Here is a 24586-nt window from a genome sequence, read left to right on the forward strand (position 1 = left end):
CATCTGTATCCCATCTTTCTTCCATGCTGGGATGATGCCAAGGGGTCACATGGGGCCCAGGCTTGCCTCGCTCCAGAAGCCTTTCTGCCTCATGCTTATGCCCTGGAGACAGTGCCTGCCTCAAGGGCCTGACTTGACTTCCTTTACAAAACATAAAGGTCAGAGGAAGAAGGAAACCTTAACCTTGGCTTAGAAGGTGAGAGATCTTGAGATGTTGCTAAACAATAAGATTCCTGCAAAACATGATAATGACCATCTCTCCAGGGCTGAAACAGGAATTCCAATGATACAGAAATCATGCCACCTTAAACAAAAAATTTCACTGCTCGGGGCTCTGAAGATGGGGCTAAAATTCAGACTTTACATACTGGTGGACAGTCATTTCTCCCCAGCGATGGGCTGCTGAACATGGGGAAGGTGGTATCAAAGCAGAAACAGGTAGACAGAAATGGCTGCAACCCGGCTATTCTGAAGGCAACTTTATTGTGATGTCCAAGCAGCTAGCACTGTCTGGTTAAATTCTGGGCTCTCTCGTCTCATGTCCATTGAGATGCGACAGCTACCATGGATGACAGCTCAGGGCAACAGCAAGCGGCGGAGGTCCTGGCTGGAGGTGACAGGCAAAGAGCAGGCAAAGTTTTCACACAGATAAGCAGTGGCTTTTCCATCTTTCTTCTCCAGAGAGGAGAGGAAGCCCAGGTGACGGTACAAGAATCCGGTTGTATCCCCATCAGCAAGAATCAGCACCTGACATGGAAAGAAACAAGGAAGAATGTCTTGGAAGTAATAAAACTCGATAACCACAAAACTAAAATACATAAGAGTCCAGGCTAAGACAATGGCTAGGATACAGTGTGTTCCCTCTCTAAGCACTAATATCCACTGAAGTGTCCAATTAGCTGTGGAATTTTCTCATTTTCCTCACGGCAAAAAGCACCACTGGGTTAACTCTTCAGAGGCTCCCCACCACCACCACAATTGTTCCAGTGGCACCTTGGAAACATCACCATGGCCTTCCCTACTCCCTGATGGATTGCACTGTAACCTTTAATGTATCCCTTTGCCTGCATCACTTCTACACTGCCACTCTCGTCATTGATGAACTCCCACAATCAGCTGAAAGCAGAATTAAAATGCAGTTCCCAACAGCACTTGATTTAGCACTATATAATCCACAATGCTAACTATTTTCCACAATGTTGCTTCGGAAGTGCTATTCAACAAAAATTCTCTGCCGCTTTAATTAAAAGCTTCTTTTTGTAACTTCTATCTCAAACTGTTTCCTGTTCAGAATACTAGCAGCACTCCTGCTTAATTGTCTCTTAGTTAGTCGATACCAGTTTTATATATTTTGCAACATCTATCAACCAATCTACTTTTACAGCACAATCCTATGGGGGTGCCCATAAGCCTCTGAACCCAGACGCTCATGGGGATCCAGTGCAGGGTGTGAGGAGCAGCAGGGACAAAATTCAATTCCCCACATCTCAAGCTCTGTTTTTTGTGAAATTAATTCAAAGAAGAGGAGAGGGTGGAGCAGCTTCAGGAGCAGGATACCTTAGAGCCTGTCCACCTTCATTTCCAACCCTCCCCTCTTCTAAGACTGTTCTCCAAAGTTGCTTATTTGACCTCAGAGAGAGGCTAGTATGGTTCTTTCAATGCTGGTTGTGAGAGGGAAGGGGTGGGAGACTGGAGCGCTGATTCCTAGCTCTGAAGGTGGAGTGTTGCCTCTGACTTCAGAGCTGGGAATCCAAGCTATCCTATGCCTCCACAACATCTGGGGACCACAGGTTCACTCCCACCCTGGCTGGTTTCATTGCATTACATTTGTTCATTGCAAAATAGTGTCTTTTCAGAATTAAGAAAGGAAAAAGAAAGGGGTATCAGTAATTAAAGCCACCGCCTGCTGCAGAGAACAAGAATTAACTAGCAGCCAATCCATTAGTAATCTAACTGAAGTGGTGAAAAGAAAGCAATTGGAGACAACAGGTACAGAGAGGAAATGTTTAACTAAAGGTTCAGTAGCCCTGACAAATCTCAATAGTGCTTTGGCTGCTCACACTGAATAAGGTGGCATTGCAACTGCAGCTGAAGTGAAAAACATACACACACATCACACACACACACATGCTTGAAAAGAGTAAGAAAGCCAGACATCATACTGCAGTGCTATGAGTTTGCAACAACATACGGAGTTTTCATTAAAAAGTTTGTGCACAGATAATTGGGACAGAGAACTCTGCCTCTGTGCAGGCATTTTGACCAGATGCCTTCCAAGCCCTTTCTAGGCATTTCTTGGACAACCAGGCTCGACTTCATCTGTTCTGTTGTCATCTCAAGCAAGTGTGCAGTGTGAGCCACACAAGAGACTCTCTCAGCAAGCCTGGCCGAAAGGGGAAAGGTGGGACATCGTGACTGTAATACGGGAGGTTCAACATGTGGGAGATCCCCTACTTCAGGTGCTCGGTGTCTCCAGACCTGTCAAGCCCAGATCTGTGGTGACAAACTTGATACATGAAATGAAGCATGAGGAGATCATGATTCAGCTTAGGAAACTGGAAATAACCTCTGCAACAACCCAGTAGCCCAACTGTGTAAACAAGCTCACAGTATACTTCTGCTTCGATGCTCACCAATAGGAGGACCTGGACACAAGGAGATGGGCAGATGTGACTCATTCGAGCATGCGTCTATTTGTCCATGCCCTGCTGCTCGTGATCTGGGGCTGCATGATGCTCCATGAAGCAGCTGGGGGAACGGAGTCAGCATTCCCCCCCTTCCATCTGCCTGCCACCCTTTCCCCTCCAGCCCCATCTGTGCCACCCCGGCTGAGTTGTGATCAACAGAATCAAGCTGTCGCCACCCCCACCTGCCCAGCAGGCTTCCAACACACCACTCTAATTGCACTCAAACGGCATTAGTCACCTTCTCAGCATCGCCACTTCCTGCACACAGGCCTAGCCCAAGTTCTGGCCAGAATGGCTCGCCTGATGTTGGGTTGCTCCCAGATCACATGAGGAACTGGATGCCAAACTGACATCAGACGTTACACAGTTGAACTCCTGGACCTTCTGCTTGCCCGGACGTATGCATCCAGCATACACTGCGCTTGTAGCATGTGTGTGTCTGCTACAAACACAGCAGGGATGCTTGTATGGCCTCCCTGCACCTGCCGCTCCACTGTGTAGCCAAAGAGCATGGAAGGGAGAATCCAGGCCAGAGGGCCCCTCCTACAGGAATGCAACCTCTGGCCGTGCTTCCCAGTGGAGGCACACACTGCGCAAGGGAGAGAAATGAGCTGTATGCGCCAACCAGGGTGCCCAAATTCAGTGGAAGACCTGCATGCAAGTAGGGACCTTTTCTTGCCCACACTAAAGACACAGGAGGAATTACCATTCACTAATAGTGCAAAGGGGACATACAACGAACAGAGCAAAGCTACTGTGGTACAGAAGTGGAAGTGGACTGGAGGAACCGGGCTCTCTCTCAATCCTGCATCAACTCCTCTGTGCCTTCCTTCAAACAGCCAAACACAGGAAGTGGGCCAGAGTGACCGAAACATACCAGTGAAGAGCAAGAAGTGGGCAGACATGCTGCCACCAGCCAGCCATAAATCGCATGTACCGGGGTGCTCCCTCTCCACCTCCCTTTGAAACACAAAGGGTCTGACGTAATTCCCTGTGCCGCAATTGCCTCTTCCCAGTATTTCAGTCCGTGGTGCTGGGCCACTGGTACAAACCCATGGGCTAAATGTGCCACAGTATGCCTTAAATGTGCATTAATGTGCTCAAATCACATCCATTCCACCACTGCTATGCGAAGATACAGCAAAAACCTCTGGAAAGGGTGAGTTAGCATGGCAAGAGGCTCCAAGGCTCACCCACTGGCTCAGCAGTGAGGTTCTATCACTACTGAGCTCATACCCCATCCAGCCTTTGGAAGAGAACAGGGCAGCTTCCTTCCAAAGATTGTACTAGAGATGTGCAGATTTTGTTCCATCTGTGTTTCAAGTATCATCAGGTGCCTTCCACTCCATCATCTGCTTGTTAATGGAACTGTATTTTTCAAGAATGTACAAGAATTTCATTCCACTTGTGCTAATTAATAAGCATTAGTACTAATTTGCGCTTCATAGAAGAGCTGGAACGGGTCATAAAGGCCATTGGGTCCCACCCCCTGCTGTTGCAATTTACACTATACACTCATACTAATATGCATTAGCACACTTGCATTAGCACATACACCCCCCCCCCCATTTTTTTCAAGCTCCACAACTCTGCAGAACACGTATGACTGGGAAAAAGCCAGTCGGCTTCAGAACCTGCAAGTTTGGTTCATAGAAATCTGACCTCATTTGAATCCACTTCTCCAGCATCCAGTCTGACTCGCCCACTCGCTGCCCATAAGCTCTCCAGTGGCTCTTCCCTGAGCATCTTCTTCCTACACACATTTCCTGCCTGCTCAACACGCACCTCTCTGTCCACAGACTGTCTCTGTCTGTCAGCTCTAAATGCCTCTGTGTTTTCCTTCCTTCCCCAACATCTTGTCCCTTTAATTATGTGATCTGTAATTGAACTACACCTCACTGCTTCTCTAAATACCCTTTCCCTTGTGCAAACCTATCCAACTGCTTGATAGCCTCTCTTCTCACAGATACTTCCCTTTTGCTATATTCCCAGTTTTATTGCACCCTGGAAAACACGTGCATCCTGCTTTCCAGCTCTGCTCTTCCGCTCCACAGAAATTTCGAGCTGGGGCCTTTGGGGTGTTTTCTAGGCCAGATCAAAGCTGCAGTGGCTCCTGCCGCAGAGTCATCAGGTCACCCCTGCTAGAAATGCTCTAATCATGCCTGAGAAATGAACGGCCGCGGTGCTAATTAATTTTTACAATACAGAAATTATTATTAGCTCCCCTGGGCCCAGGATGTTAATGGAAAGTGCACTGGGATGAAACCTGTCAGGAGTACGGATCATCTACCTCTGCTCAAGGTGTAAACAGGGCGAGCCAGGCTGAAGGCAAAGCGCATGGAAGATACACTAAGTACTTCTGTCGTTACAGGACAAAGATCCTTTCTCTGGCATGCTTGCACAGAGGCTGCTTTATGAGGGCAGAGGGAAGTGAACAGCAAAGGGAATCACTAGCACCAAATGCACCCCACGGCTACCTCCCATGAAATCAAAGACAGCTCTGCAGTGAATGCGTGTGCGCGCATGCGCGTGAGAGAGAGATGGGGAGGAGAGAACCTGTACTCCCATTCTCACTCCTCACATACATGCGATGCATCAAAGAGGCAGAGGGCATTCCACAAATGGCACTCAAACATCCTGTCAGGAAATTACATCCCTCACATCAGTGCCTGGGAGAGGTAGGGGTGAAGCACCACCAAACGAACCAGAACTGGAAGCCAGCTCTCCTAGAAGCCAGCTTCTGTGTCACCAGGGATGCTGGCCAGAGGGGGCACCACAGACAGCTCCAACCGGAGCATCCATACCGCAGCCCACAATCCTCCTGGCCTGGGAAGGCAGAGGGACATTATGGGGGCACGGCTTGTTCTAAAGCTCCAAGAGCTGCTGGTTTCCCTCATGTTGAGCCCTCATCACTGAGAGGTCCCAGAACTATCGGCTTTTCATCACTTCAGATTGCATCTTCCAGCCTTCCTCTTGCCCAAGGAACTTCTTCCTGCCCTGGAGCCTGAGCATCCAACGATTGCTAGAGAGCCTTGTGTGTCAGATGGACAATAAATAAGGGGGGAACATGCATAATGCTCCCTCCCCGACAGTGGCAGCGAAGCATGTAGCTCAAGCTGAGGAAAGTGGCTAGAAAGAGTGAAAGTGGCAGGAAGTCAGGAAGCACGCGTTATATTTTTGTGTGAATGAACCCAAATGCAAAAATTGTCCTTGGGAAACATCCTCAAACACCACCAGCGTGTCATACGGAGCTCACCAACAGACACAAGCTCTGCTTCACTCGCGCGTATAACTGCCTAGCCACAAGCAGCATCACTGGATGACAGCACATGCCATAGAAGATGCCAGCTCGGTTCATAGGAAGGACATAACCCACACAGTGTGTCTGCCCACACACTCTTCACTCCCAAAGTCAGGCACCGCACACGTTGCAGCAACCCATGTTCACAGAAAGCCTTCCCTTTATCCCAGCAACCAGTGGCTCTACGGATCAAAACATCCTCCATTTCCACCCAGCACCTGCCCTACACACAGCCCGGTGCATCTTTTGCGGAAGGCAGAAACCACGGCTATCAAGGGCGTACGCCTTGTGTGCCAAAGATTTCCCTATAAGCTCTGCTGCTCTTGTCCCTCCCCAGTGGCCACCCAACCACTCCCTCTTTGTTCTCCCATTATGTTTTCCTCAGATCCACTATCAGGCGCCTGACCCGAGACAACTGCCAGTATCGACTGCCCTGCTGGGTGGGCAAGTCCCCGTGCTCCCGGCCCCAGCAGCGCCCCCCTCCCCTCCCCTCCCATTCAGCCCCTCCATTTCACCCAGGGCCAGGAGGAAGGCGCCTGCACCGCATCCACTGTGCCCACACATTTCGACCAGAGAGCAGCACCCCCCACCCCACCCCCCCCCACCCCACCCCCACTGCTTACACCGTTCCCTTTTCTTTCTTTCTTTCTTTCTTTGGTCTGTCATCCACTCTGGTTGGCTTTATCTTGAATTCCAGGAGTGATTAATTACCAATTCATGTCCAACCTGAAATTCATTAATTCGTTTTGTGCAGCCTCCCTTAGGTCCTCTTGCTCAGGCAGGATAAAGGAAAGCCAGAGCATTAGCACTCAGTGGACAAAGGAGATAATGAAATCCTTCATAATTACCCTTAGGCCATTAGCAGGGCAGGGAATAATAAACCAGGAAGCAAGCTCTGGCCCCAGTCCTCCCGCCATCTCTCCCCATTGCTCTTTGACTCTGTGCCAGAACAGGGCAGAATGCCTCAGTGGGACTTCCAAGTTTGTGGCTGTGAGGGAAACATCACACCCAGGTGCCAGGACAACTGAAGGTACTCCAGTTTCAATTCCATGTATACTGGCATATAAAGTGGCTTGCATATAAGATGGGGCCAATATCTGGGGCGGTTTTTCTGCTGCTTGCCATATATCCAGTGCATTATATGGGCCCCAATTTCTGCTTTGCCGTTTTCAGGCTTCAAGGGGCTCTTATGTGCCAGGGTATACAAGTACATTTCATCCGGAAGCTTCCAGATTCTTGTGATGTTACCGTATTCTAGCTGATACTCATGTTACTGCTCCAATCTGGAGGCCGATGACAGCCTGCAAAGGAGCTGCTGGCTGGGGTCGGCTGGCGAGGACTGCTGGCACCCGGGCCACACGTGGGCGTGGGACTGAGTCCATAGCTGCATGCAAGGCTTGCAACACAGCACAGGAAGAGCTCCCCCAGTGCCAGTTTTTTAAATTATTACTAAAAATGAGCTTGTAAATACAATTGTTACTATCTATCCTTTAAAACTGATTAATATAATATGAATTTTTTTCACCTGGCATGTAAGACAACCCCCGATTTTTGCCTCACTATTTCCAGTTTCAGGGGTACTGTATATGCCGCCATATACGGTACTCTCCTTTGAAGGGGCATGCACAATTCAACTAAGCACCCCTCAAGTGGCATATGGACATCGTTTCAACCCTGCTCATCATCCTTTTCTGTCCTTCACTCCTGTTTCTTCTCAGTGCCATTTCCCGCCTTTTTAGCCCTCATTGCCCCAGCCTCATTTGCGGTCACACTGATAATTAATCTGATTGGCTGGGATGGGCTAGTAATTTTGTTTGTGAGTATCCACAGGGATTATCCAGTCTCTTCCATCTTCAGCTGCCACAAGAAGCAGAATTATATGGCAGTGAGAGCAAATGAGGCCATGGGCTGTGAGGAAAAGAACGGGAAAGCACCGATAAGAACAGCAAAGACACAGTATGAATTTCTTTTGCACGGAGACCTGAAAATGACCCAAAATGGGAGGCAAATTTCATCAAAAACAAGGTATGCTGCTTTGTGTCAAGACTGAGGCGTAGGCAGCTGTCAGAGGGGAGCCAGGAACTAGAAGATGTGTCATAGCTTTTGGCCTTGATCCCCCACTCTGACTCAGGGAGGGAGTCCAAGGCTGAGGAAGAATTCCAGTGAACACCATCTGTACCATGAGAATTTCAAGCCACAGAACGTAACTTTACTGGATCCTGCAGGCTCCAAAAGGCATCCCCCCAGTGGGGTCCTCACTACCCCCCTGTGAGAGGAGTAGCAACTGCAGAAATAAGCAAAGGCCCTTTAAGAGAGAGAAAACTTCTCAGAGAGGATGAGGTTAACAGCAGGCCCAGCTCAGTCAGCTTCAGGAAGCCACAGAGAATATTTGCATATTGCTGGGACAACAGCACTTCCTGAGTGAGCTCCAGCCGGCCTTTGGATCTGTCCAGGGTCCTGAGAGACCCTGCCAGCTCTGGCACTGCCCTGCCATCCCACAAAGCTGGACTTGACTCTGCATCACTGGAGCTGATTCTGCCTTGCACTTCCAGTGAGTGTGACTGCTTCACACCAACTCCCTTGAGGACCCTGCAGAGAGACAAGGTCAACCAGGGAGTTGGAGTCAAAGGATGCAGCAGAACAAGCCAGAGGCAGGAGGACCTTGTTTCTCAGGACAGGCCCCAGTCCGAACAAGAAGCAAGCTGCAGCTCTTCCTGTCCAGGAAGGCCCTGTGGTGAACTTAACTGGACATAGTCAGTCCAGGGCATAAGATTTTATCACTCATGGGGAGATAAAGTTCTCAGCCCAACACACTGCACATCATTGTTCTGGGTTCTAGTTCTGGTAGCCCCTGAGATTTTGGCTCAGAACTTTTAAAAGTCACATACTTTCCCCCCTGGCTCTGCAAGAGTCCCTGCTTCCTATTCACGGAATAGAAAAATGGAGGATGCGCAACACGAGAAAGGAAACTTGAGAAACAGCCCCTCAGCCCCTCTCTGCTCCGTATTACTTGTAGCCATCAGACCAACTGGGACATGTCAACACAACCAGGTAAAAGAGAGTTCTAGTCCATCATGTCAGCAAAGGATGTAGTTGACTTGACAAACATGTTTTATCTGCATTGGTACTATGCAATCATGCAAAAAATTATTTTGAACATACAGAATGTATATTCTTCTCAAGCTCTAGAAGTGACCAGGTCACATATAACATTTTCATTCCAATTTTTGCTGTTATAGTTTTGTATGAAATATATACACCTTAACCATCTATGCTCAGCCATCAAAATGTAAGATCACAGCATTCTTGGCCAACATCTCTGGGTCAAAGTACACAGGTTTGTGTCTTCAGTTTTGGGCTGCTATTTCTCAACCTCAAGTTAGGGCCCGCTGAATACAATTTGTTGCAAAGTGGGGGACGGAAGTGTCAGGGTGGGGAAGAAGCTATGCACCCACTACTCCGTGGAGTAGAAAATATGCCCCCCTGGCCTCAATTTACAGAGACACAGCAGTCAGCTTTCAGGAGACTGGGTAGAGGCGTGCCGAGTAGTTTTGTCCTCACCTGCTGCCTCAGCAAGGAAAAATCGCTCCCAATACAGGTTTTCCATGCTTCCTACATGAAGTAAAGCTGCCTTCTCTTTCTACCTTAAAATGTTGTTTTGTTTTCTTCTCTTCACTCCATGCAGAATGTCTCTACATGGTTCTGTGAGGAATTAATTACTGGAATGACCAAATTAATTAGGTGCACCCTGGCAGGTTTTGCTACCAGCATTTCCCCCCCACAGTGCGAAGAGGAATGTCAAGTGACGTGGTTGATGTTTTCTTTAGAGAAGCCTTGCTATTTGGCTTGTCTGCTCAGCAAGCCCATCTCCAGAGAAAGTGAGTCAGGGCTGTTTCATCACCTACAGGAGAGAAGATCAATGGATGGAAAACAGGAGCTGCAAAGAGGAAATGGAATGAAGACATCTCCTTTTGTGCACAGCAGGCCTGGGTGCCATTCAGGGTTTGGGCTCTTCCAAAGCCAGGCAGCCAATGGCACCACGTCACGGCCTCTTCGTGTGATGTGCCTCGCCTCAGAAAGGCCCATCCACCCGTCTGGCCCACAGGCTTGGCAGTGAAAATCGCCACTGCCTGGCCTTCGTTAAGCATCTACCCCCCGGCTCACGTACTCTCAGACCAGCTCCTCTTTTGCTCCAGTTGTCCAACTGGATTTTTTATGTGCTCTGGCACTGCTCCTGAATTCCATCACATTCCTCAAAACTTTGTGTATTTATTTCCACTGTTTGTGCGTGAAGCGCGGCACATGGGTAGTTAGCAACGTACAGTGCCTGACACCCTGCTATTGTTCCGTGTCCTTCACTTACTGAATTTCCACAACACGAAAGCAGCACCAAAAGCCCAGGTGAAGGGCTGGGTGTGCAATGTGCAAAAATGTCCTGGGATTCCATTCTGAGCCAAGCCTTTACCCCGATTACTTAGAACTAGATTGCTCTTCCCCTGAAGGAATCCATGGCCTGGTTCTCTCTTTCCTCGTGCTACGATGTTGACTGTGCTTCAGCAAGTTGCTACAAGAAGACGGGAACAGAGTGGCGGTGGGGGGAGCATCCTCTGTGGGCAATAGTGACTGCATTAGTGGAGCCAATCTGGGCACGTGCAAGCGGGGGGGGGGGGGGCCGCCGAAAGAGGGGGCGGGGGGGGGGGTGCTCTTGCGTCCACTGCAGGAGAGCACAGTGCCAAGAGACAGCGGATTCAGGTCTGTGACCAGCTGGCTGACTCCGAGGTGCACAGGATGGGCACCTATACCAGTCCCATGACAAAGGCAAGCGGAATGGCAGTCACCACTACTCCACGTGGTATAATCCATTTGTCCCTTTAATGCATGGATGCTGGACCTCTGATGGAAATGGTCTGAGGTCCAGAGACAAAGGAGGAAGGTCAAAAGACCAGCCTATTGTATCTTAAAACCCTTACTGTGAGTCATTAAGCCTTAGAAAAGGCATTCAACCTTTTAAAATTGGAGAGGAGGAGCAGGGACTGGGGAAACAGGGAATGATCTGTGATCAGACGAAGGGTGGCCTGGCCATATGGGGAGCCCCAGAAAGCCACGTTAGGCCCATGGCCTTGAAGTTCTGCACCCCTGCTGCAGAGGCTTGGATCTACACATACCTTCCCCACACACATAAGCAATAGGAATGACCTGCTACAGTCCAAGCTTCATTCTTAACCTTGCGAAAGTGATAGGAACGCCTCAGTGCTACATGAGTTCAGCACCTCGTTATAGATGCCGGCAGCAATGCGGCTTGTCAATCAAGGGGAACGACAGGACTAACCCATTCCTGTTGGTCACTTCTGGCAGATCCCAGCTTGAGGTTTCCTTCACTGCCAAGCCATGCCCGCTGCTCCTCTAAATGGCCAGCAGATGGTGGCAACATGTTGGAGATGCATTCAGCCAAAGGAGTAATGAGGCTAGTGGTGTAAACTCACAGGTCTTGAAAAGAAGTACAGGGATTTCCTTCTAGTTACTGATTTTAGACCAGAGAAATAGGGAGAGAATTCCAGGCACCAACTTATCACAGCCTCCTCATTCCACTGCCCCCAAGTTCCTAGCCATCCTAGACCTCTTCCGTGACCATCTTTTATTTTTTCCTTTTTGACAATCACAGCTTTTCTTCCCAAGCTCCTTGCTGCAGTTAAGAGAAAATTGAATTAAACTGTGAGAATGGAATTTAATTTCCATGCTGTTTGATTTGATCATGCTCCCTTCTCCAGGCTGGTTTACTGGGGGGGTGGGGGGGAGGCACTCCCTAGAACATGTCTAGGTTGCAGAGAACAAAAAAGCTGATATAGCTGTTGGGAGCAGAGTAATTCATTAACGCCGGCACCAGCAGAGGCGACTCCCCGCTGCCAACACGGTGCTTTCGAGAGTTGCAAAGTGGGTCACTGCCTTTATTCCACTACGAGAGGCAGGGGGAGACAGGGAGAGGGAGATGGGGGTGAAGCGGCGAGGGACGCAGGTACCGAAGGAGCAGCAGGCACCTCCAGGTACGGGGCAGGGCACTGCTGAAGCACGTCCAGAAGCTGCCAGATGTACACCCTCCACCCAGCGGATGCTTGCAGGCGCAACCTTCATCACCAGAGCAGCTGCTGCAAGCCCCACCTTCCTTCCAGCTGGACAGCTCCTGCCAAACCCTTGCAGATCTAGTCCAGTGCAGCATTCTTAAGGCCTAGCCGCATACAACATCGGTGGGGGCGCTAGCAAAGGTGTTTAACAGATCTTCTCTGTTACACTGGGATGAGGGAGAATTTTTATCAGGCCCACCCTGGATGGTGATGGGAAGGGTTAGCCAGGCCGGCCCTACAAGAAGGATCCCTCCCACACACATCCCAGGTGGACTCAGGAGAAAAGTTCCAGTTGCAACACAGTGTAGGCGAGTTCTGATCTCTCTCTCTTCCACTCTCCCCCCACCACACACACACACTTCAAAGCTTATCCTGCTTTATCCTCACACCAAGCCCAAGAGGTAGATTAGGCTGAGAGAGTACAGCTGGCACAAGAAGAAGCCGGATGAAGTTCTCCCTTCAATGGGGGCTGATTTGACCTGTTTGCACTAGTAATGGGTCTTGATCTCAATGAGACAGCAACCAGAAAGGTGGGTGGTTCACCAGCTACAGACGCACCTTAAACTTCATTCTCCTGCCTGCTGAAAATTTTGACACACACATGCAAGGCAGCCCCAGAGAAAGGAGCAAAAGCATGTTTGTCAGGATACTGCTCCGCACGGAGGTGGGGTGCAAAGGCTCCTGACACAGTGCCTTGGAAGGACATGCCTCCAATGCCATGAATAGATCTGTCTGACTGACACGACGGGACCCGAACAGGCAGGGCCATGGGCTCCTGCAGCTTGCTTGCGGAGCCCAGACCTTTGGCGATATACTTCGGAGAGGCATCCTCAGCCACCGGCTTCCTCCCTCATTCTCCCTCCCAGCTTCAATCAACTGGGCCTCCTCTCCAGTAAGCAAGCTGAGAGCCAATGGCAGGTGGAGGCAGCCTACCAAGCGACACAGCTTCCGAGGGAGGCAGCCGCCACGCTGCGAACACACACTGCCTTCCAAGAGACCCCCTCTCCAGCAGCCAGACAAGCTGAGCAACTGCAGCCTCTCCCTCCCCACAGCCAGGCCTTTGGGAGAACCCCCAGGAATGCTGCTTCTCTCTAGAGGGAAGGACCAACACTCAGGGACACTAAACTGACAGGACAGCCAGTGCTAGGGCAAGGGGAGGCAACTTGCGGGCCAAAGCATCCGGAGAGCCTCCACTCCCATCACCCATGGTGGGGGAACATGGGAGTCCTAGGCCAAAGGATCCAGAAGGCTGCAAGTTGTCCGCTCTTGCTCTGGGGACTGGCTCAACATATTTAAAGGAGGCAGGAGAAACTTCCACAATTAGCAGAAAACATCCAAGCCATACAGGGATGCTGGAAGGTGCCTGCCTGTGGGCGATCCTCCAGTAGGATTCAGGCATCAGGAATCCAAAATACAATGCTCCCTTAGTCTGCAATTCCTCATGGAAAAGCACACTGTGCAAAAGTTTCGGGATTGCTGCCCATCCACTCACTCCATCTTGCTTGCCTGTGCCAGGGGAGCTCAGTGCTACTGGCCAGAAAGCCCCACGGGGGGCCAAACTGCCTAACCTTGCAAGCCTCGTATTTAATTCCCCCATATATGCGTGCCAGTTCCAAAATATGCCTGGCAGCTGCAATGCCTCTCCGAGCTATAATTTCTCCAGGCGCTTCACTGCCGAGGATTACCAGCTCCCTCGAAGCCTGTGCGATGTGGCGGGATGCACTCTGCTGAAAATGCCACCCAGTCCTTGAGAACAAGTGCCAGGCTTCAGAACTGCAGCGAGGATTTCAGTACAATGAATATCCGAGCGCAAAGCTCCTATGAAGCCAAGAAACAGGACATGCCTTTCCACACATACACAGAGTTCGATACACGAGGGGCTCTTGAAAATACCCAGCTACTCAACGCTTTCCTTTCGGCAGATCTCAGCTTCTCTTCCCATCCCACCCCATCTGCATCACCCCAAATAGCTTTACTACCTTTACTACCTCCTCTTGCCTTTACCACCTCCTCTTGCCCCTGCTACAGATCGCTGGCAAAATAAAATGAATGATAAGAAACGCCAGCTATTGCATTCCAGACAAATCAGACAATATACAGAATATACAGAGGAGAGATTCCTTCAAGCCAAATTTGAACTTTTTCTTTTCTTTCTTTGGCACAGAAGGAATCAGTGCAGTGGCAAACGTGCAGCAGGAAGTGAAAAACTGACAGATCCTGGCTAATACAAACCACAATTAGATCAACAAGCTGATGCAGAGTAAGCCCCTAGCCTGATGCATTTGAACTGCAGCTCTCACCCTTTCTCTCTAGAGGGGCTCAATAAACGCTGCAGTCAACATTTTCCCTGCAGTCACCCAGACAGTTCGCTTTGCTCAGAAAACAGAGCATTTCCACATGGAATCTGTGTCAGCTCCACAAACGCAGATTCTTCGCCAGTCCAAGGGTGGCAGCTGGGCAAACACCATTCATCGTAACAAGTGCTTCTCCCAAAAGGGGAGGGAGAGTTGAGAGCCCTGTGCAGGAAGAGACGAGCTCGAGAGCAACTTCCGGAACCATCCATTTCCCAGGAAGGGGCTCAAAAGAGAAAGATGCTGGGATTGCTTTCGCTAGACACAGAGACCCACCCACTGGGATGCTGTAGCCTTCACCTTGGAAAAGAGGAAGAGAGGAAGCCAGAAGGGAAGGGAATGCTCGAGAAAGGGAATGTCTCCCACAAAGGGAAGGAGAGCCCCTTCAGGGTGTCAGGAGGGGCTTTCCACCTCAGAGGTGGGTCTGCAGGAGCAGCACTGGTGGGCGCCCAGGCCAAGAAGCCAGCCTCGGGGTCAAGCAACACAAGACTGCAACATGGAGCATAGAACCAAGGCGATATAGATGTGCATGCACGCACATGGGCATGCACACAAATACATGTACATGGCCTCGACTCAGACTAGGACCACCATGCCCCAGAAGGGTGGAATCAGACCTTCCGGACCAGCACCGATTCCCATCAAACTCTCCCCACTTGTGGGTGGGCTGAAGAAAGAAAAAAATCTCCAACATTTCACATGGAGGCTCTGTTCCTCTTCTCTGTTAACACAGTGCCCCCATGGGGAGGGGAATTGCATGGGGGAAAGTGGGGAAGGGTAAACCCTCCCCTCCAGGCCAGCAGTGATCCTGATCTGAATAAGGGCCACACACACTTACCCCAGGGATACAAGAGAGACTACGCTTAGCTGTATGTCACGCTAGTAGCAGAACGTGTCGATCCTTTTCCATGCGTTGGCTCTTGCTTACTCCTCTAGTTGGCAACCTAGAGAACTAGACCTTTATAGGACTGTCCCACTATCACCTCTCCTTTTTTTAGCCAACAAGAAGAGTTGCCCATCCACAAAAAACTCGCCACTGAGCAAGGAAACACAAGCAGCATCTCCCGGCAATTCCTGGCATGCCTACTTGATCCCTGAGATCTTGAGCCTGCCTCCAGTTCTTGGTGTGCCCTGATCTCCTCATTCAACTGCCCCCCCCCGACCCCCCACCGCTGCCAGGACTGTCTGTTTGGAAATGAGCCTTGCACAAAAGCCACCATGTATGTGAGCTTCTGCCTCCTCTGCCCAGTCCTCTGCGAATACCTGCCTTTACTGGCACGGCCTTTCTCTAGCCATCCATCAGTTTGCTCCTCAGGCCTGACCTTGTGGTGCCTGCTGCCTGGAGGACCTGGTGCTCGTGCGTGGGGCTTACCCTGTGAGGTGTGTAGGTAGAATAGTAACAGTGCAGCAGCTCTCTGGTGTCTTCTCCTGTGGGATCACCACAGATAACAACCTGGTCGGGGAATAAGAGAGAAGGGGGACATAATTTGAGTCTTCCAGAAAGAGCAAAACACAACCAGAACCTTCCAGAGAGGCAAAGTTCAACAAAGGGAGAAATGTTCCAGCCAAATTCTGCCTGAATGCGAGAGGGGATTCAGCGTGTGCACACAAGGAGCCTGCGCCCTTTCTGGACTGAACCTGTTGAGCTTCTTCATTGACTGAACCAGATCCATTACATGCCCTTATTAGGAAAGATCAAGGAACTCTGCCCCTCCCTTCCCCTTCAGGCAAGGCTGAATACTAAATACTAAAACCACAATGGCAACCTTCCGCCACCGCAAATGGGAGGCAGCCCTCTCCTCCGCCTTGCAGGTGGCCTGTAGGACTCTCACTTCAAGAATATCCACCGACCACTCTGCAGGTCGGGGACATGCAAAGGGTAGAGGCAAACTCAGGATCCTGAATGCCAGTTCTGGAACCGTTTTAGCAGCTCACGAAGGAATGGCATGTTCTGTCACCTTCCCAGCCATCGGTGGCGAACCTCTTTCAACCTGGGGGCCAAATTCAACTGTGGACACGCAGCAAGAGGGAGCCAAGGGGCAGGGACAAAATATCAGCATGCTTCGGCTTAAGGCCCGTCATGCCCATCACCAAGCCCTAAGAGAAGCATTTCAAACTTTTACAATGGATCAGGGGGCAGAATCGGGGAAACCACCAAATGATTGATTGCACAGGAAAAGGGATTGTGGTACTCTGGAGAAGCCGTGAGGGCTAGTGAGCACCCTGGAAAGCCAGATGCAGCCTCCAGGCTTGAGGTTCTGCACTCTTGCTCTGGGTAACAGAAGCAGAGAATGAGAAGGTCCCAAAGGCACTGTGCCAGTGGTGTCACCATAAGATGATAAAGCAATTAAAACTGTAAAGAAAATCACTGAGAGAGATGGAGATCTAATAACTCTACAGATGGCAACTCCCATCCTTGCTTCTCGTCTTCTTTTAACAATCTAAAGTCAACATCTCACATGCAGCATTGTCCGTCTCAGGGCTCCACATGAAGAAAGAGAACTGAACCCACAAAAATACCTGCTTGAGTGTCAGGTGGAAGGCTGCAGTGGCTCGGGCCATCTCTGGGAGAACCACGGGGATCTTCAGCAGCCTCTCTGAGAAGGCAGCCAACAGCTGCCCAGCCTTCTTCACCCATTCCTTGTGGCCGGTGTAGCTGGCCGCCCGGAGCAAATTAGTGGCAGCCACGGAGTTGGGACTGGGCTCGGCACCATCTTGATCTAAAAGTGGGTAAAACAACCAACAGTCAGTGTCCTGTTCTGTGGTCCTTTGAGTCTCACAAGAGAAACTAGTGGCATCTGATAGCAGTCAGAACAAGGAAAGAAGCAAGTAAGACCTTAGATAGCTCCAAGTGGTTCCTGTTGGCTAGAACGCCCTCCTGCTGGGACAATAGGAGGATGCTATCTCAGCAGGGAGCTAAAGCCAAGCCATATGTAGGCTGACCAGTCCTGGAAAAACAGACTGGCCCATTAAAGGGTCCTCACCTGAAGACAGAGGACGAATGTTCAACAGAACTTCCAAGACCAATGGCAATAGTAGGACTACATCCTCCAGCTAGAAGGGCCCAGAATAAAGGGCTGACTTGTCTTCCCTTGAGGACAGGGAAGAATACTCTGCTGCCCACTGGGAAGACTGAGGTTCAGGAGCACCTGTTCTGCTACCAAGGGGACATATTCCCCTGCCCCCCGCAAATTCATACAACATCAAGGGCAAAGATCACCTGCCCATGGCCATGGCATCTTAGGTTGGCATCTTGACTTGGAAATATTTCATGTAACTTGCATCCACAAGTTTTCTTTCCAAAACCCATGGTGCCTAGATATCAATAAAGCTGCAATCCTATGCACAGATATGGGGATAAGTCCTACTAAACTCAAAGAGGCTCACTTCTCAGGAAACAAGACTAAGACAGGACCCAGGGATCATGGCCCAAGTTAGAAAGTTGCTTCTCGACCTGAATTGTATGCTCTCCCGTATCTCTCTCTGTTATCATCCAACTGCTCCCAAGCAGCTCACCCAACCGCGCCAAGAGTCAAAGAGCATCATACCACATGTACATATACTAACCTCCTGCAAAGCACAGCATTCTACTCAGTGTCAAACCCTGACAGCCTGTAAGCTGTGAATGTGCTCATGTGACCTAAAGCACCGCATGTGACAAATGCACATGCAAGGCAGGCCTGCTGAAGAGCCAGACCCGCCCGCCTCCCCAGCACGTGTGTGCCAGTCTGCTTCAGCCAGAAGAGAAGCTTGCCCGCTTCACGTCCCCACAGCGGGCCCTCACGCCAGGCTCAAGCAATCCTGGCACTTGCGTCTGTCAAGCCTGGAAACTGGAGCAGGGGAGGTGCTGGGGATTGGGCAGGCCTCTCCCAACGGCCGGACGCCACACATTCACCTCAAAAGATGGCCCTTGCAGCGACACCGCGTGGAGAAAGAGAGGAGCATGCTGGGAAAGGGCCCACCAGCATTTCCCTCCTGGAGGGCACCTAGTGTGCTCTGGTCCACACCTACAGACCTCACCAAGGGCAACGGCTCTCCAACTCTATCAGGCCCGTGGGCATGCCTGGGAGCTTGAACCACTGCCCTGAGCAACACACAAAACAACTCCTTTGAGCCATGATTTGCTGTGCAAATCTTTACAGAAGATTTGTTGTTGTTGCTATTTATTGTGGTAAGCCCTCCTGGGATGTCTCATAAAGGACGGGGTATAAATATTGTTAATAAATAAAAATAAATAATAAAGAACAGTTGTTCTTCATAAGGAAAATCCATCCACTGATGCTTTTCTTCAATACAATTTTCCCTCTGGAAAAAACTTGGGTGGAAAACATTCAGGACATCTTTCTTACAGGCAGGGACCTCTGGGTTTAATAACCATTCAGTTGCAGAAAGATGCAAAGCATGTGTTGGTTGATGTGGGTGGCAAAAAGTGCCAGCGCTTCCACATCTCTCCCCAGTGCCTGTGGCTGCAGAAGAGCAACGGGGAACCAGGCGCCTGCTCTCAGCGATGGATGTGGTGGATGGCTCAAGGCCTCAAGACTGGGGAGCATGACTATTTCTGGGGTGACAGTGGAGCAGGTGAAGAACTTCTCCTTCCCTTCCAACGCACTGCCCTGCCTTCAGTCCGCCACTCAACCTCAACCTATTAGCCAACCCATTTCTTAGACCAGTGCTCTTTGGCACTGGACCAGACCTGCTGTGGACACTGAATTTCAGAGTAATTGAAACTGGCAGTTCTTGGGCTGGCTTGGGAAATGAAGAGACCTGTTCAACCTAAAAATCAGAAACCAGCCAGTCTGTTCCTGGGGAAGAGGACATGGCCATCTAGGGAACCTGAACTGCCCATCAAGACGGTGGCTCTCCCTGCGTAGCTCCAAGCATGGGAGGGTAGCAAAATCAGTAGTGGCAAGCAGGAGGGGAGGAAAGAGGAGCAGTGTGTGAGCCTTGCAGGCTTCCCAGCAGCCCAGGGAAAGGCTTCCTTCGCCCCTCAGCCTGCTATTGAGGCCTCCCTGCTTGGAGCTAAATACAGGTGATGGGAAGAGTACTTTCGGGAACTGGTGGGAATCCAGGGAGCCCTCTCAGGCAGACCCTGATCCCAGCAAGATCAGGGATCCTGCAAGCGCGCTGCCTCTTTGAGGTGGGCTTTTGGGAACCCCGGGAGTTTGTTTCTGAGCCAGTCTCAGAAGCAACCCTGCAGGATCCCGAAGCACCAGCACAGGAGCCTGTTCGCAGGTCCCATGGACCAAGAGACCAGTGCCCACTAGGGGCCACTAGGCATCTCCGCATCCAGCAGTTACTTGGCACAAAAGTCTGTTGCATGCCTGAATCTAGTACATAGCGTGGCACTGAAACAGGAAGCTTTGCTAAAGCTGCCCCCTGCTCCCAGTCCCGGATGCCCAACACTCCTGCCTCTGAGGGACGCGTACCATCCTTCATGCGCAGAAGCAAGGAAGGGTCGGCAGCCACCGTGGAGAAGTAGGCAAAGCCCTTTGGGTCCCAGAAGAGTTCGTCCTGCTTGTGCTGCAGCTGCACAGCCCACTCCAACCAGCTCGAATCCAGCGAGGCCTCATAAAGATCGAAGAGTGCTTGGATCACGAAGACATAATCCTCAAGGAAACCCTGGACGGGGACTGAACTGCAAGAAACGCGGTCATAAAACGGTCATTTTATCTGGCCAGGGCGACTTCTTTTCTTTTCTTTTCTTTTCTTTTCTTTTCTTTTCTTTTAACTTCTTTTATATCTTTTATATTTTTTATTTATTTTATATTGTTAATTTTAATTTTATATTGTTATTTTTGTATTTTATTGTATTTTATTGTGTTGTAAGCCGCCCCGAGGCTTCGGCAAGGGGCGGCATAGAAATGTTCAAACAAACAAACAAACAAACAAACAAATGGAGTTCATGAGTTCAAGCTGCCTTCTCCAAAGTGCTGCCCTCCAGATGTGCTGGATTAGAACTTCCATATGTGCCCTACAGAAGGACAGGGTCCCCACCCACTGGATCGTCAACTATCTGGAAAAAGCTCCTGTATATTGACTGGTTGGTTCAACATGTAGTCCAACAACAGAGAAGGATACATCCTCCAATATCTAGGTAGAACATCTGTCTCTTTGGCTCTTGCAATTTTGGTGCTCGCTCTCTCTCAAGTCATGGTAAAAATGAGATTTGGGAGAGCAACAGGGTTTGTTCTGGAAACTGACCTCCACCAACATCAGAAACTAGCTGTGCAGGGTCTGATGCTGGACAAAGCCATCCTGTTTAATAAATTTTGGATGCTGTGAGGCTTTTTAATGGAAAAGCAGTGTCTAATATTCAAAAATAAAGAAAGAAAGAATTAGTTGACTCTTCTTTCTTGTGGGCTGCTTGAAAGAGAATGGGCAGCTGCAGGATACAGTGCAGGAGTTTCTGCTTTTCTAGGCAGAAAGAGTGAAGTAGCGACACGCTTTTCAAAGACAGAGACCTCCACAGACTCTGACTTAAGGCAAGGACCAATATATTCTTCCAAACGTGGGGGTAAAAAGGAACAGTAGTACTTCAAGTGCCACCAAAGTAGCCATGCAAACACTGCATAAGTGAAGTAGTTTACTACTGGTGTTAGCTCAGGAGCAGAGCATTCCTGCTTGAAAAAGTAGGCTGTAAACGTCAGTTTAACCTAAAAAGCTGCCTCCCGATACCTTCCTCTGCCCCTGCCATCAGGTCCTCCCTCCATCCTTTCTCCCACCACTTAACATTCCTAAGTTATTTAAGCAAAGTTTGACCCGACACGGAAGAGGCAGCTGTAGAGCTCTCACTAGCATTAAGCAGCCAGAAAAATCACCCTGCTTCTTCTTCCGGTTGTCTTTATTGTTGTTGACGCAAGCTTAATTTGTGCTTGTTCAAAGAGCTGACTTTGAGAAGGAATTAGGCAAGGACCAGGGTTGGCCTGGGATTCTGAAGCGTTTGCTGCCATAAGCCTGACATCCACTAACCTCTGCAGAATCAGCCAGGGCCAAGGAAGCGTCCACTGGGCTGACGTGGAGAGCAGGAGATACAGAAGCCTCCCTCGTGCAAGGGGCTGTCCCTTCATAGGGACAGTGAAGGCTGGCACCACTGCAGCGCCTGTGCACTCACGTGTGTCCACTCCGGTAGCGTAAACCGGAATGCAAAGGTGCGAAGCTGCAGGCCTGGAGGCAGCCTGCCCGGGTTCACCAGCCGGGCACATGCCCTTCGCCTGGCCTCAGCCCCTTGCACCTGTCTGGTGGTTCCCCGGGTTTCGCATAGCTTGCTTTCCTCCCTACCCCATTCTAAAAAGTTGAAAGCCTTGGTTGCAATAACAAGCACTCTGGCATTTTTGGCCCTGTCCCTTTTGCCTCTGGACCCAGCTTTCATGGGCACACAGCCAGCAAGAGCTTCTCCAGGATGGAATTTGGCCCTCCGGCTAAAAGGGTCCCAGCCCCGCTGCAATAGGTGCGTGTGTGTTTGCGCATGCGCGTGCATGTGATGGGCTCTTTCGGTACAGACCTCACTTTTAATGCAGATGTTCCTCCAGATGCGCAGCCAGCCGGCCGGCTGTGTGTGGGTGACAGGATGCCCACGGACAGGCTATCACCCTGCATGCAGCTGGCTGCTGTGCCTGGCTTCATTTTGCATCTGCCCAGACATGGCAAGGCTGTGGCTCCCCTGGGGGCAATGTGGGGCCACACACCTCTCTGTGGGCACCATGAAAGCTGCTCTCCTTCCAGGCCAAACTAGCTGCCCACCTTGCAGCAAGATCCTGGCTGGGGAAGCAGGGCCTCTTCCAGCCCAAGGACTGAATTCCATTTGGGAAAAGCTCTCGGGGGCCACATCTCAGGCGTGGCACAGCCACAAGCAAGAAGGGGCAAGGCCAAAAGCACCGGCGTCTTTCAGCTCAAACCTTGCCGACAGCTTTTAAGAGAGGCTTTTCAATCTTTTGGAACGAGAGGAAAAACTGCACAAAAGCTGGGAGGCCACCAAGCAATCCGCGGTCACCCGAGAAGGGGCTTGGCCCTTTGAGGAACAGAGGAAGCCAGGATTCCAGGGGAACCAGACCTGGCCTGCCAGCCTTAGGCTACCAACACCTAGGCCAGATTCTAGCCCAGTGCCTGTCTACCCTGGCTAGGTGCAGCTCTCCCGGGACGTCGGCAGAAAAAGGCTTTTCCTGCCCCCTCCTACCTTCCCATGGAGACCGAACTGGGACCTCCCTCACGTGAAGCAAGCACTCCACCGCTCCCTCCGCCCTGCCCCAGCTCCAGCCCACTTCCCCCCCCCCCCACATTGCACAGCCCGGCAGGCTGCTCACCTCTTTTCCACGGAGTCGCCTTGGCCCCGGTAGCAACTCCTGAGCAGCTTCCCGCTGTCGGCATTGAACATGTGGTTCCGCAGGAAGTGAGCCGCGCATGCAGCCCGCTCAACGTACTCCTCCCTGCCCAAGATGGCTCCGCTCTGGGCAAAGCCGGAGATCATCAGGCCTAGGAGAGGGAGAGGGAGAGGGAAAGCGCTGGCCAGGGCTCTGTGGGATTCACATTCGTGAAGCATTCAGGAAAAAGCTGCGTTCTCTCAATGTTCAGCCAACACAGGAGACAAGTCAGCCGGCACTGGGTCATCCCTCCCCACAGAAAGGACTGCATCCTGCACAGCTCTCAGGAACGCCCTAGAGGCAGGGCGAGGAGAGGCGGAATCCCTTGCCACTGGGGACCTCCCACACTGGCATAGTCTCCTACCCCGATGAGGAGACTTTTCACCAGGGAAAGAGAAGGCGGGCACAGAACTATTCCTCGACAACTTGGGGGCAGGATGGTAGAAGCCGTGACTACATTTCTGGAAGGATCGCTTGCCTTCAGCCAAGGACAGCCCAATGGGCTACAAATGCTACCCCCTCCCCCCACTATTTATTAAAGGGGAGCTGGCACTTGCAACCATTCCTGATAGAATTCCCAAAAATTCCAGAACAATCTGCCAAGCAATGCATTCTCAAGAGGGCCAGGCTTTTCACACTTTGGTGTCCTCGCTCAGTAGCGGCAGACAAGCCCGTGTGTTTATATAATGGGAAAACCAAGCTGACATTCAGCTGCACAGGTTAAGGTGCATTCTCTCCAAAGTGCCTGTGAGGAACAACAGGAGAAAGGGGCTGCTGCCCCCTGCTGGTGCAATAGGGAACACTTTGAGGAAAAAAAATGCTTTGCTCTAATAGTGTATTTCAAGAGTCAGAAAAATACATAAAGGGCAGGAGGATGAGGAAGAAAACAGTGGCGCACCTTGGTCCTGGCAGAGGCTGTTCCTCCAGCAACAGGGAAACCATTCTGATGTCATTTCCCTCTGACAGCTCTGTCAGGGAAGGGCCCGCCTGGGCTACACGGCTGTCCTTGCCCACCCTGACCCGCCTCCAGGCCTATGTGGCAGCCTCCCACGGAGTCCCACACATGCACTCACTGCACAGAGTGCAGAGTTCGGCACGAGGGGACCCGCAAGAGAAGCCTCACCGTTCCAGGAGGCCAGCATCTTGGAGTCCAGGTGAGGCCGGGGCCGCAGGGCCCGTGCCTTATACAGTCGCTCCCTGCTCTTAATGAGCAGCGTCTTCAGCTGTTCCAGCTCCAGCCCAAACCGGGCAGCTGTGAGTTCCAGGGAATACTGCACGATCAGGACGTTTTTCCCCTTTAGCTCATTGTGAGGGTCCTGAAGCAAAACAAAACACAGAAGGAAAGTAGGCCAGTGTTGCCCACCACCTCTCTAGGCCCCTCCTAGGAGCCCGTGATTTGGACTACCCTGGACTCACTCACTGGCCCAGCTTGCTGCGACAACCCAAGCTGCAATGCACTGGTGCTAAAACCAAACCCATTGTCTTTTCCCTTTCCTCTGTTCAAACGATCAGATAAGCAAGAGGATTTTCCTCCAAGCCCCATTTAACCTTCAAGCCTGGCTATCTGCCTCCCAGCTTATGTGTCACTCCAGGGGACAAGCCTGGATGTGGGTGGTAGAACCGGATCTGGTGGAATGCCAAGGGCAGAGAGACCAGGCAGGAGCAAGGAGAATCAAGACAGGGCAAGCCGAAGAGTCAAAGTGCAGGCTTGTAGGAGCTTGAACCGAGACCTGATGACCAGCCTGCCTGCAGCCTCGCCCTTCTGTCTTTT

At 50.9% G+C, this 24586-nt stretch overlaps 1 protein-coding gene across 4 annotated transcripts in view; it reads right to left on the bottom strand.

The window, feature by feature from the left end:
• Positions 1–464: 464 nt before the first annotated feature.
• Positions 465–24586, bottom strand: part of SPATA20 (spermatogenesis associated 20) — a 40648-nt gene continuing 16526 nt past the window's right edge. For all 4 annotated transcript variants that reach the window (XM_044419988.1, XM_044419990.1, XM_044419989.1 and 1 more), the window contains 6 exons: positions 23939–24131; positions 22759–22927; positions 19885–20093; positions 16979–17178; positions 15831–15911; positions 465–747 (listed from right to left, as the gene is read on the bottom strand). In XM_044419988.1, the coding sequence (XP_044275923.1) occupies positions 577–747; positions 15831–15911; positions 16979–17178; positions 19885–20093; positions 22759–22927; positions 23939–24131 (1023 nt within the window). In that variant the 3' untranslated portion in view covers positions 465–576. The remainder of the gene's footprint in view (positions 748–15830; positions 15912–16978; positions 17179–19884; positions 20094–22758; positions 22928–23938; positions 24132–24586) is intronic.

The sequence above is a fragment of the Varanus komodoensis genome, unplaced genomic scaffold (assembly GCF_004798865.1).
Source record: "Varanus komodoensis strain SLA01 unplaced genomic scaffold, ASM479886v1 scaffold11, whole genome shotgun sequence".
NCBI lineage: Eukaryota > Metazoa > Chordata > Lepidosauria > Squamata > Varanidae > Varanus > Varanus komodoensis.